General features: G+C 42.9%; 3 protein-coding genes across 3 annotated transcripts; 1 reads left to right on the top strand and 2 right to left on the bottom strand.

The window, feature by feature from the left end:
* The first annotated feature begins 637 nt into the window (after positions 1 to 637).
* mycbp (MYC binding protein) lies at positions 638 to 4,869 on the top strand. The gene is made up of 5 exons (XM_035523587.2): positions 638 to 748; positions 2,105 to 2,177; positions 2,274 to 2,322; positions 2,503 to 2,629; positions 3,079 to 4,869. Exons 1-5 carry the CDS (start codon positions 734 to 736, stop codon positions 3,121 to 3,123), a joined length of 309 nt encoding a protein of 102 aa, XP_035379480.1. The 5' UTR covers positions 638 to 733; the 3' UTR covers positions 3,124 to 4,869.
* Positions 4,870 to 5,908: 1,039 nt separating this feature from the next.
* On the bottom strand, positions 5,909 to 7,807 carry LOC113590150 (gap junction alpha-9 protein-like). Its single transcript, XM_081713828.1, is given in 3 exon segments — positions 5,909 to 6,399; positions 6,402 to 7,430; positions 7,691 to 7,807. Coding segments are annotated over 2 exon segments (1,479 nt in total). The 5' UTR covers positions 7,390 to 7,430; positions 7,691 to 7,807.
* Positions 7,808 to 9,522: 1,715 nt separating this feature from the next.
* LOC113590157 (akirin-1B-like) lies at positions 9,523 to 13,859 on the bottom strand. Its single transcript, XM_027030177.3, has 5 exons — positions 13,457 to 13,859; positions 12,163 to 12,294; positions 11,888 to 12,019; positions 11,343 to 11,414; positions 9,523 to 10,966 (listed from the first exon to the last, which is right to left on the bottom strand). Exons 1-5 carry the CDS (start codon positions 13,635 to 13,637, stop codon positions 10,956 to 10,958), a joined length of 528 nt encoding a protein of 175 aa, XP_026885978.1. The 5' UTR covers positions 13,638 to 13,859; the 3' UTR covers positions 9,523 to 10,955.
* Positions 13,860 to 14,028: the final 169 nt, after the last annotated feature.

Below are 14,028 nucleotides of genomic sequence, written 5' to 3'. Positions count from 1 at the left end.
TGTAAACATTTTAACACTAAACATACCCAGCCTTGTCTTGAAGAGTACAGGGAGTTATTCTGTTTTTGTATTAAATACAGGATATTTAGAATTAGAATAGCTCCCAGATTATCGATTATAAACAGCACATCAGTTGTCCTACAGTACACTACGGGAGAATCTGACTTGTCCACTGAGAATTATGCTCTAAATACAGCACTAGCAATAGGCTTGGTGAAAAATCAGAGCATCTATCCCCATGGCCAACATCGCCGGACTGACAGCAGTCTGAGTGGAAATGCAGTTGTGAACAGGGAAATGTGATGAGTCATACCCTTAAGACAATTAAATTAAATGTCAAATGAACTTTTACATTTGCCAGCCATTGTATATATTATGTCTATATTAGATATTGTATATATTATGCCTATATTACACATTGTATATATTATGCCTATATTACACATTGTATATATTATGTCTATATTATATATTGTATATATTATGCCTATATTATACATTGTATGTATTATGTCTATATTATATAATGTATATATTATGCCTATATTATACATTGTATATATTATGTCTATATTATACATTGTATATATTATGTCTACCTTTTTCCTGTGGTCGTAGTGTTGCCAAGGGCAACAGTTTGTTGTCTTCCGAGAGCACCCTCCAGGACTGCGTAGTGCGCATGCCTGGGAGAAAGTTTGGCAGTAGTTAGATAAGCTAGCGAGGTAAACGTGAAATGGCACATTACAGAGTAAGTAGCTGTAGTTTTTGAATGTGATACTGTATTGGGACGTTGATTCTTGTGCTGTCAAGTTTTAGAAACATGGTTTTGTTTCCGGGATAATGTCAAACAGTAGCTTCAGTTAGCTAGCATGATTAGCTAACCTAGCTGACTAAACTAGCTTCAGCTGCTAGCGTTATTGTTTCCTGGTCATACACGTAGCTTATGGTTTAATAGTATTTAAGTACGAGCATCAGAGAAAAATCATATTGTTCTCTTTTTGCCGAAAAAGTGTAAGACATTCATTCAGCCATTTTCCAATTCCTTGTATTTAAAGTAGAAGTGTAAGCACGAGGTCCGGCTTGTTTCCATTGTGTATCTTAGCTCAGTCTGCCCGTGAACTACGTTGCGTGCCCAGCGTTTCCATTGACCTCAGCGTTCCTAACCTAGCTCTCAGCTCTGTCTTCTCTGTTTCCATCCACCTGACTCAGATCGCTAATGCCAGCTTGTTGGGTCGTCAATAAATCAATAAATTATCTGAACTATTTTATCTTAATTTAACTATTTTAAACTGGGTGTGTTAGAACAGGAAAAGTAACAAGTAGTCGCCAATTTTACAGCTTACTGGTGTCCTTTTACAGTGTCCTGTTTCTCTTGTTTACCTTGTGTGAAACCTTTTGTATTTCACTGTAATTTTGTGTGTCTGACTTTGTACGTCTGTCCAGGTGAGTAACTGCAGTGTACTGTAGTAAAAGATTAAGAAATATTCAAGATTGTATTAAAGAGAAAAAGTCTGTTTTAGACAGAGGTCCTTCATCAGGTGTGCAAGCAAAGTTTTTCTCTTTCTTCTCTTCTTGTTTCTCTGTGTACTACAATTTTGAATATTTTTGTTTCCAGCATTTGGCAGGCACTCTTATCCCGAGCGACTTACAAAATTGCTTTGTCATTTACTCATAGAATACATCATAGTCAGTACAGTAGGTTATACCAGATACCATATCTATCTATCTATCTATCTATCTATCTATCTATCTATCTATCTATCTATCTATCCTATATATAATGTGTGTTAGGGTTAGGGTGGATGAGTGTGTGTGTGTGTGTGTGTGTGTGTGTGTGTGTGTGTGTGTGTGTGTATGTATGTATATATAATATATATATATATATATATATATATATATATATATATATATATATATAATGTGTGTGTATGTATGTGTGTGCGTATATATAATATATATATTTATAATTATACAGCACTTTCCCTGGAAACCTTGTGTACTTCACTGCAGTCCCTCATCTGCAATCATCTCTTATGTCTATATCACAAATGTTTTATAGATTGTACACGAAGTTGTTTTTTGCTGCCATGTTGTCTGTTTTCAGGCATCAGAGTCAAAGCGGGAGCAGTTCAGGAGGTACCTTGAGAAAGCCGGCGTTCTGGACAGTCTGACTAATGGTGTGTGGTGCTTTCAACAGCCCCGAGAGCAGTAGAGCTTAAACTCAGTATTTGTGAGTCTCTCTTTCACCAACCATTTCTCTGCTTAAATCATAGTGTTGGTGGCATTATATGAAGAGACAGAGAAACCTAACAATGCCATGGAGTATCCTTTATGCTCTATTCAGTTAGATACAAATGGATACATAAATCCTTGTGAGGTTGCAGGTATTAAGCACAATTTTTAATAAATCCAGTTCAAGGCTTGTGTAGTGGGAGATTCTTGTGTTCTGTGCCCTTGTGTGCTGTTCCTGATGATGGTGTCGTGAGCCTTAAAGACCCTCAGTTTTATAAAGCAGCACCTTGGATCCGGGGACGACTCCACTGACATTGAGAGCCTGCGGGTGGAGCTGTCGAAACTGCAACACAAATACGACCAACTTCTGGAGGAGAACAGGGAACTGAAGAACAAGGTAAGAATATTCATTATCCCTAATCCCAGAGAAGAACAGGGAACTGAAGAACAGTGTAAGAATATTCATTATCCCTAATCCCTAATCTCAGAGAGCAACCCAAACTCTTCACACTGATCCTAAATCCTAACCTGTAATGCCAGTTTTTACCTACCTTAATAATTGTTCTATAACCCTAAAGAAGAAAAAAGATGAACAGGTTTACAGCAACCCTAATCCCATAACCCCAGTAGAGTACCCACGACACATCAGTGTACCTATTAAATGTTGTGCGCTCGCGGAAGACAACAAATTCAGCACACGAAGGGCCTGAATGTTAGCTACATGTTTGTCAGGTTCTATCAATCTGTGGCGGTGCAGTTTCTGGGTCCTGGAGTCCAGAAGTCTGGACCACCTCAGGGAAGCTGTTTGCTGATGTAGGCCTTCTCTCTCTCTCTCTCTCGCTCTAGTTGCTGCAGTATGAACCAGCCACTGAACACAGAGGAGCGGAATGAAGAACTATCCTATTATGGAAAAAAAATACTGACTTATTCTATTTATCCTTTTTTTTCTATTGTTAATTTTTGTTGTTTGAGGTAAATCTTTTTGAGGGATGTTACATCTAGATTTGAATATATTTCATTAGTAAAAGTTATCACCTTTTGTAATACACTAGAAAATCTTGTCAGAGATATGCTCTATATATATATATATATATATATATATATATATATATATATATATATATATATATATATATATATATATATATATATCAAGTATTGAATTTGCTTTGTTAAAATGTGCCTAAACTAAATATTTTCTGCATTACTTCATGTGAGAGGATAATTTTGCTTTAAAACGTAAATAAATGTTCTTCTGTTAAAATAAGATGCCAGTTCCAGAATCCATCGTGACCTACAGCAATCTGCTGTAACACAACCTGCCGAATATATAGTGTACCAAACTGCTGTGGTGGTGTGGACACAAGGTGGAGCCAGTTGTCCTGTAGGCTGTGAGGTGGAGCTTGTCTTTCTGTAGTCCTGTAGGCTGTGAGGTGGAGCTTGTCTTTCTGTAGTCCTGTAGTCTGTGAGGTGGAGCCTGTCGTCCTGTAGGCTGTGAGGTGGAGCCTGTCGTCCTGTAGGCTGTGAGGTGGAGCCTGTCGTCCTGTAGGCTGTGAGGTGGGGCCTGTTGTCCTATAACCCTGTAGTCCTGTAGGCTGTGAGTTGGGGCCCGTTGTCCTGTAGGCTATGAGGTGGAGCCTGTCGTCCTGTGGTCATGTTGTCCTGTAGTCCTGTCGGCCTGTTGTCCTGTAGGCTGTGAGTTGGAGCCTGTTGTCCTATAGTCCTGTAGGCTGTGAGGTGGAGCCTGTCGTCCTGTTGGCCCATCGTCCTGTAGGCTGTGAGGTGGAGCCTGTCGTTCTGTAGGCTGTGAGGTGGGGCCCGTTGTCCTATAGTCCTGTAGTCCTGTAGGCTGTGAAGTGGAGTCTCAAAGGCTACTTTTTTTTCCCAGCACATCCCCCCAGATGCTCAATTGGTTTGAGAATTGTGAGGGATAAGTCAATACCTTGAACACTATGACATTTTTCTTTGTATGAATTAATACTTTTCTGTTGTGTTTGGTGTGGTACAGCAGCACTGGGAGATGTGATATACTGTCTTGTTTGTGAAAGAAGGTCACATGGATTGTTGATTCCCCATCAGGGGCTGATGTTTGTGTGCTAAGAATGATGGAGCTGAACTGAAAGAGAAATGTATTACTACAAAGTGGCTGATACTGGAACCAGCAAAAAAAAAACAAACTAAAACCAGCAAGCATGTTTGTTTGATTATTCCTTAACAAACCAATCTGCAAATATGTTGTCAGTTCCATGTGTCACATTGATGCAGTAATGTTAATGAACTTGAAATATCATAGTCCAAAGATAAAACTCAATTTTAAGATTTAAACAGTATTTAAATGGAGCACATCTGTCATCAGTTACAAGGGCCACGTTCAATTTTAATGTACTGTCAGGGTCAAGACTAAGTCTGCATGTATTAAGACATGAACTACAATATTTAACATACGGATATGACAGATGAAAATACCAGAGAAGGCTACTACATAATAGTCTCAGGTACTTTTAATCCCATTTCAAGCTAAGATGGTTTGAGTGACTGAACAGTTTTTGCCGACACTTCTAGCCAATGATGTGCTATTTTCAGTAATGTCTGTGGGGTTCTGTGTAAATTAAATAAATACATTGTTGATACTGTTAATATTAGTAGTAATAGTTAAAATGCATTATAAACTACTTTTAAAAAGCAGGACTATATCCACAACCTCATACATACACCTAAACGGGACCCTCTTTAGTAAAGCTACAGCGGCATCACAAGATACAAATGGCAAATGAAATTGCACAATTTCATTACAATAAAAAACGATATTGTTTCTTTCTTTAAAAGTAATTTTAATCACAAGCATATTCAGTACAATAAAGGCAAAACTAACCCTAATTTCTAATGCAAAGCAGGTCTCCAACAGATGGCTAAAACCCATTTTGGGTTTCAGGGAAGGGAACAATACCCTCACACTCTCAAGAGCATCTAAAACAGTGTGTGAAGATGAGAGTAATAAAATGTTTGTCAAAGATAGAACAACTGCACATACAGACTACCACAGTTCAGAGTGTGAACCAAGGCTGATATCCAACAGACCTTACAGCAGTGAAGGAACATAAGGCTACCTGGTGCTACACCCATAAATTCTTATTCAGCTCTCGGAACCAGAATTATACATCTGGATTGGTTTCAGTTTTGTGAATCAGACATCTAACAGAACTGAAATGAATGGTGTTCTTGAAGCCTCCATTTTGAAGACTAAAGGATGCTTCAATAAATTTGTTACCTAAAATTTGCTAGTTAGAAAGTTGTTTTGCTTATGTTATGCAGACTTTAAAGATACAGAAATAGAAGAGAACTCAGGGTGAGATGACACTAAAAATCTCCTCATCTAGAATATACAGTAGTCTATAATTAAAGACCAAACACCTGTAGATGTGAACTTAAAGACCAAACACATATAGATCTGAAATTTAAGACCAAACACATCAAGATCTGAAATTAAAGACCAATTGCATCGAGATCTGAAATCAAAGACCGTTAACATTTATGGGATTTAGCTGCTGCATTTATCCAAAGCAACTTACAATTATGAATGAGTACAACTTGAGCAATTGAGGGTTAAGGGCTTTGCTCAGGAGCCCAACAATGGCAGCTTGGCAGAGACCAAACACCTAAAGATCTAAAATTAAATTTAGATCTGTAGGTTGGTTGCTGCACGCCTGTTGCTTGAGCTTCCAGTCAATGAGGATGGGTGGTTTGGTAAGAGGGTGGGGCTGTGCTGTGAATTTGAGCTCCCGTCACTTGCAGAATCTGATGTGTGTGTTCGACTGCACCTCCTCAATTCAGGTTTGGGGAAGGACTTGGTGCATCCAGCCAGACGGAGGCACTGTGGTGGTACGGCTGCAGCAGTGCAAACTGCGCTGCTGAAGGAGGTGCTATCCTCCTTCACTGTGCTGCAGTTCCACGGTCCGCGGACCCTCCGTGTTCTCTGCACACCACGGCAGGGGCAGACAGCAGAGCAGGATGTCGAGAGCTCTCCAGGGAGATGAGGCTTGCTGGGGCTTTCACTAGCAAGCTCCTCTGAGTGTGTAGGCATGTGGTCTGACAGCTCAGCCTTGAGGCCAAGAGGAGAGTGTGTGTCGCTGCCTGTGTTGTTGGAGTTGCTGTTGTGCTCAGTGGGACTGGTGTGTTGTTGTCTCCTTCCCTCTGCACATCTGCACTGCACCCACCTACAGGGTGGAGGAAGGTGGAAGAGGTGCTGATGAGGGCTGCGTAGGCAGGGCCATTGGCCTGCTTCTCTGTGAGCAGTGTGTAGCCACTCAGGGTTGTGGGTGGGGTGGCCATGCCACCCTGGCTTGTGCACACCTGCTGTACTACTGAGCTCTTCTTGGACTTGCTACCGTCATAATCAACCAGGTTCTCCTTCAGGTGTGGGTGTTGGTCCAGAAGTCCCCTCTTCAGCTTCTTGTAGCCCAGGTGCATGATCTCCATCAGGCTGAGGACAAGCGACACGGCTGCAATCGCCTGCATGAACACCATGAACACACTCTTCTCCGTGGGTCGCGAGATGAAGCAGTCCACCACGTTGGGGCAGGGTTCTCGCCTGCACCTGTATCGCGCCTCCTGCTGGGGGCCGTACAGCAGGTGCTGGCCCAGCATGAAGCCCACCTCCAGAAGTGCGCGGGCCACGACGTGGGCCACGTAGGTGTGGAGCAGTGACCCACGCAGCGGAGCCTTGTTCAGCTTGGCCTGGTCCAGCTGCTTCAGCTCCCTCTCAACCCGCCTGCGCAGCTCCACCTGCTCCTTGTCCAGCACCTCCAGATCCTGCCGTAGCACCTCCTTCCTGCAGTAGCGCTGCTTCTCCAGCGCGCGCAGGCGGTAAATGGCATGGCCCATATAGATGAGTGAGGGCGAGGACACAAAGATGACCTGCAGCATCCAGTAGCGGATGAGCGAGATGGGGAAGGCGCGGTCGTAGCAGACGTTGCGACAGCCCGGCTGTTCCGTGTTGCAGATGAATTCCTGCTGCTCGTCACTCCACACGTCCTCGGCCGCAACGCCCAGAACCAACATGCGGAAGATGAAGAGGATGGTGAGCCACGTCTTGCCCACCATGGTAGAGTGGACGTGCATCTCCTCCAGTATCCCACCCAGAAAGTTCCAGTCCCCCATCTACACTGGAATACTGCAGGGGGGGATGTTCTCTTCAGGGACTGGGTGGGAAATGATTGTGTTTTCAGGCTAATTTGTACTTCAGTACAAATTTGAAGGATAGTTTTGCAGTTTTCAATTTGTTAACAGAGTAAATAATCAAAGAACTGTTAGCTGAACAAAAACAGTAAACAGTGTGAATAGATCCATGTAATTTTACTTTGCAATACTAGAAAGGACAATAACGATGGTGTCAAAAATTCAATTCAGTATGCAAAGCCAGTGCTCAAACTCTGAAATGTTATCTGGGCGCATTACTTACCTTGTTTTAGAGAAAATTAGTCTTTGTAAGAAGATGCATCAAAGGAAGACATTATTGCTTCTTTTTAAATCAATGCAATGGCAAAAATGTGAACTGTGTGAAACGTTTCAGGTTTCACACATGAACGCTGTCCAGCCACATGTTCAAACACACTGTGCTTAGTTTGGCCTGTTTTATATGCTGTTGGAATGGATCGAACTGTTTTGTTCATTGCAGAGAGGACAAGCCCAAGGGCTTCTAAACCAACATCAAACCAATGGAACTCTTTCTTGTTTTAGCTGTAGAGAATTCCTCTGACCCTCTGAGACTTTTCATTACATAACTGAAGTGTGCAAATCGCTAATAATACACACCTACACTAACTGATACAAACACTTATTAACACACACACTAACACACATACAATTAAAAACACATATGCAGATGTGCATTCACACACACACACGTTATGGAACAGCACTGTCAGTTAGTCAGGTATCTCCAGACCAGCAGCTCAGGGGTATTCCAGCCCTTCAATACTAAACGTGTGTGTGTGTGTGTACTGTGTAATGAGCTCTTACTAGTCAACTCAACACATGTGTGTATTGTGTAATAAACAGTCATGTAAAGTGTGTTCAGATGTTTTCTTTATTTTAACCACAATTTAAAGTGCTATATGATTAGACTTCACATAGTTCATGCAGCATACCCACATATTTCACCAGTGTGAAATAAATATACCAGGATCTTGTGTGTGTATTTCCATTTGTACCTTTTAATGAATGGTCTTCACACTTCATTCATAAAACTTACGTGTGGGATGTTTTACCAAAGCAGCTATATCTGTTCAAACTTACTCATCAATACTCAAATCAATCGGTCACGTCCGATTTCATACATGAATTGACACTATGGCAGCCTGTGCTTTTAAACCCATCAAATCAGGTCTGGGTGGAAACTCTGTCCTCCTGATGTAGGGAATCAGGTCTGGTTGGACACTCTTTGTCCCCCTGTTGTAGGGAATCGGGTCTGGGTGGACACTGTCCCCCTGTCATAAATTTGAGGTTACTCTAACGAATGTGCTTGAAAGCTCTTTGATAAAAGAAAGGCAAGTTTATTTGTATCGCCCATTTCAGCCACAACCCGAACCCTTTCAAAGGAAATGTCCCAAAGCACTTGCCCACTAGCATATTTTTAAAATGGAACTACTGGTATATGGTTAGATCCACTGGGATAGGATGAAATCTACTGGGATATGGTTAGATCCACTTGGATATAGTTAGATCTACTAGGATAAGGTTTGATCTACTGTGATAGGGTTATATCCACTCAGATATGGTTAAATCTACTGGGATACATTTAAATCTACTACAATAGGGTTAGATCTACTGCACCTAAATAGATATTTAAAACATACACTTAGTGGGGGAAATTTGAAAAGCTAAACCCTCTACTTGGACATGCAAAATAAAAATCCTCCATGGTATTATGCCCCTTAGTGGCCTTATTCACATTGCCTGTAGCTTGTAGAAAATCTGAGAAGCAGAATCATGTGTACAGACAAACATTAGAGCCAGGACTGTTCCATTCAGATTAGACCTTATTTCTGCAGTGTGGAGAACAGGCTAACACTGCTGTACTGCTAAGGCTGCAGTGCATGATCCAAGAGCTGATCAGTGAAACACACACACAGGTTATGATAATGAGGAGAAAGAGACATATTGGATATGCTCTCATCAGCAAATAGGCAAAGGGCAGCTCCATTATGACAGCTTATATTAGACTATTAGTATAAAACCACAATCCTATATGGCTTAATCTTCAAGATTTCAAAAACACTGTAAAAGCAACACTCTGGTGGGAAGTTTTATTTTTCTTTTCAACTTAAACATTCAGGAACTTTAAAAAACATTAAGAGACAATATTTAATACAAAGTAAGGTATTCTGGTTGCAGTAGTACTTAGGATACCTTTCCAATCCTCACTGAACCATCAAGACATGAACACATCACCCAGTGCTTAATAAAGCAGGTGGACACATCGATCAGTCAGCTTATGCACACTCCACCTCCAAACACACGTGTTTCAACACCTCGCCATCAGATGTCCCCTTCTTTCATTACCAGCTGAACACTTGAGCAGCTTTGGCCAGGTGGAGTCAATTCCAGACCCTCAGTGGGTATCCCTGCCTGAGGCACTGAACAGTTCATTAGCATGTCAGAGCAACTCGCGCACACACACAAAGCAATATCCACTATGCCTGCCACCAATGCAATGCAATGTTTGTTTAGTAAACGTCAACTGCAGTCAGAGTATACAAGGTTCCATGCACAGGTCATTTCCCAGAAACACTTTTTCACGTATTACGTGTAGATCACAGGATTTTCACAGGCAGCCACTCAGCTTTGCTCCCTAGACAAACTAAGGGCTAAACCACACTGGCCAATCCAAACAGGCCATCTGTCCAAGTGCCATTTCACTAGCCATACAGCAGGACAGGACCTGCTCTGGAGCTGCTGACATCAAGAGTTCAAATTCTGGAAAATCCCAAATGTTCCAAGTGTTCCATCATCAGAAGGAAGAAAAGCATGTTTGACACGCTGGTGCAGAGTTTAAACATGTAGCTACTGTGTGCAGCCCTCAGTCAGCAGAAAAGGAAGGAAAAAAGAAACTCGTTCTTGAAGAAATGGGGTTGATCATTAAAGTGCAAGCAGCCCAAAGTTTTTAACAACAAACTAATCTCACTCAGACTACTTTGGAGAAGTAGTCCTCAGATAAGGCTGCTGTTGAGTAATAACCCCAAACTACAGTATGATCAGTTCATTACTATCTTAAAATGGGAACAACTCAAACAGACTTTTATTTATGGGTAAAGAGCGGGAGACCCAGCACAGACAACTACAATTCAAGTATGCATGGTTGAGCCTGGTCTCAACAGCTGATGTGCCCTAGACGCAACTCAACCAGAGCCCTGTAGATCCCAGGAAACTGCAGCCCAGCAGTGAAGGTGAGTCTAGATCAGATATCTGTGGTAATCCAGAGGGGAAGTTATCCAGATTACCACAATTACCAGCCAGTCCGTTTTTCTGAAAATAGCAGTTTCACACAACACTATACACACACACACTCAAGACTTCAGAGGAAAGATAAAAGCAAACGGAGATAACTAGAAAAATAAAATGTGAATAAGGATGTATGAACGTAGGACTGTCATGGCACACGGTGAACTGGGAAACAGGTGTAGGCACATCAACGCCACGACAGTTTAGAGATCTGGATTGAAGCTTCACGAAACATCTGAAACAGAACAGAGGGAAATACATCACACGTTACTTACACCAAGAGTGTAGTTTAACAAACAATATGACAATGTATAGTATTTATTTACTTATGCCACTTGAATCTGTAAATAGGTTCGATCCACTAATACTAATCCTAATACCATGATCAAAAACCTAATCCTAATGCTAACTCAGTCTAGTTTCTCAGATTAGATTAAATTTTACTGTGGCCTAAAAAACTAAGATGTCAGTGGGGCTCAATGGTAAACTCTTTAGTTAAAACACTCTGGTCCCATTCAAAAGTATCTGGAAAGAGAAGAATTAGAAATGAAGTGGAGAAACAGTAGAGAAATAGTTGGGAAATGTGGGAGACAGAGGGAGTAGAATCTTACAGCTGGCTGGCCGAGCTCCATATCTCCGCGCAATCTGATCCTGAGTGAACTTCACAAACGACTCGTACTGCTCTGAAACACACAATGATGACATCATAATTCACTTGAGCCTGGCCTAGTTACTGATTTGTGATGGACCCAAGGCTGGCCAGTAGCTCAGTGGTGAAGGTACTTGACTTGTAATCGGAAGGTTGCTGGTTCAGGTCCCACCACTGCAAGTTGCCACTGTTGGGCCCTTGAGAAAAACCCTTGACCCTCAATTGCTCAAGTTGTACTCAGTCATAAGTAAATTGATTTGGATAAAAGCATTAGGTAAATGTAAGTCATAATTCACCTGAGCCTGGCCTAGTGACTGAGTGGTATTGTGACTGCAGTGGTTTCTACCGAGCTCATAAAACACGCAGAGATAACAACAAGGAGAAATGTTGGGTGCACAGACATTTACTGGCTATTAAAAAAAAGCAACAGCATAACAACAACATAAGCAAGAAATACAGACCTAGGAGAGACACACACACACACACACACACACACACACACCCTACCTGCCAGTTTACTGTTGAGCACACGATCGTACTCCTCCCTCAGAGCCTCATCAAACTCCCGCAGCAAACGCTCACACAGGCAGCTCACCTGCTGCATGGTGAATGACGGCTGGTCTCTCTTCACACACACACCTGCAGCGCAACAAGGCCCACAGTTAATAACCCTGTGTGCAGCCCAGTCTCTCTCCCAACCATCCAATATGAAGAAACTGCAGTGTAATGGTAGAACATACACCCCAGAAGGCAGAGAACATTTAAACTTGGGGGTGACACACCTGTTGGTGAGCTGGGGGCGGAGCTAAGAGCAGGGCTGGTGCTCCGCTCATCACTTGGGGCCACGCCCCCCTCCGTCTGGCAACGGCGCTGGTAGCGGCTGTATTCCTCCCGTATGTTCTGAAAGATCTGCTCTGAATGAGAGAAGACAGCACAGCAGTCAGACCACAAACTCAGACTGACCCACAACAGTCTGAATCAGTGCCACTGCCATCACACGGATGCACAGGTGCACACGAGTGTGCACTAATGATGAATACCTCACACACAAAGATGTGAATCACTACGAAAAGAAGAAACAGATACAAAACACAAACAAAAGCACACATGGAGGTGGAACCAAAGATCTGCAGGAGGAAGATTAAATAAACTGATTAAAAATTAATCAGTGTCCTTAAATCTAGAGCTGAGCTGAGCTGGGCTTCACCCGACACTACAGCCTACCGATGACATCTAGAACCCCGTCCTCTCCTTGAACAGGAAGTGCTTAGGGAACCCCGTCCTCTCCTTAAATAAACAAACTCGAGTGACTGGTTGGTTTGCTCTGAACATACAAATCAACACCGTTTTTAAACTTTTTGTTTGGACCACAAAGAGGGCTTTCTAAGGCCATATCTGATTACATAAAATATATGGTATTTGCGTTCTTACGGGCTCTCTAAGACCCGTTTCAAACATGCTCATACCCACTGTGAAACTCTCCACTCTCCCAGTGCAGCCCACAAATGCCAGCAGGCAGCACTGGGTGGGTTAAATATGAAACAATGGATTTCTTGGCCCTGCACTTTCACAAAGTTCCTGTTTCGCGAAGTTTCAAACTGCAATTTACTGATGTGCAATCGATGCATTTCCGCCCCGTAAACCGATAGCCCGTCGCCCCACTGACGCTATTTCAGAAACTGTTAGATTACCGAAGTGACTGCTTTATAGATGACAGAATTAGAGTGGATTTGCAGGGTGAAGCTGTAAACGCTGGAGGAGACACCCCCAGCTTCTCTTTAACTACTTGTGAAGTGCGCAGCGTCGAAGTGGCTCTGGAACAGGACGTAGTGCGATACTTCCTGGACAGAGGTGTCTAAGGTTGGGGTTCGCTCCCCCCCCGAAACACCCATGTTTGGGGTTTGTCCATCCACACAACTCCTAGAGTCTACAAATCTAACCAATATGACACATTCATAAGATGGGTCGCTAGATGTTAGTAGCGATGCAGGTTAGGTAGCGTTAGCACATGCTAGTGAAGTCCACCCAACACTCCCAGTGTTGACTCTTTTTAAAGCGGTTAGCCATGTCTGGTACCTGGGCTGAGCCTGTGCTCCCCCGCGGGCGGCTGGGTCTCAGTAGGTCGGAGATGACAGCGCTGCGGTGCCGGAGCGCCCGACGATCCGGGCAGCATGTGGCACCTCCGTCGTTTTGGAGACTGAGGACCATGCAGGGCCTCAAACTCCATGGAGCGCTTCAGGGTTGCTCCACATGCCATCGTGCCTGTCCGCAGCGACGAGATATATCTGAACCGCGGCCTGAGCAAGCCGCTAAAACAGTACCCACACGGAACACTTTCTCCCCTTCGCAACCTGGGAGGCTCTCCAACACCAGCCTCTGGGCTCCCTTTCAGCCAGGCTCTCCAACACCAGGCTCTCCTCCTTTCTGCCAGGTTTCGCCTGTTTTTTCTGCGACACTGCGCGCATTCCTTTACGTCACCAATGTAAACACCCCTGCGTACATTACAAGACTGGGACCAATAACAGAAATAAAACCTTACCTGGATATTAATCTGGCACATACAAGCGACACGTGATATTTCATCAACTATAGCTAATTTACTTCTCCGTTTATCACGGACACTTATGCAGTAAGACGAAGAAAACAAA

This window comes from Electrophorus electricus, chromosome 4 (genome assembly GCF_041902795.1).
Source record: "Electrophorus electricus isolate QZ-2024a chromosome 4, ASM4190279v1, whole genome shotgun sequence".
Lineage (NCBI taxonomy): Eukaryota > Metazoa > Chordata > Actinopteri > Gymnotiformes > Gymnotidae > Electrophorus > Electrophorus electricus.
The sequence above is the reverse complement of the archived record's forward strand: the minus strand, read 5'-3'. Positions and strand labels throughout refer to the sequence as shown.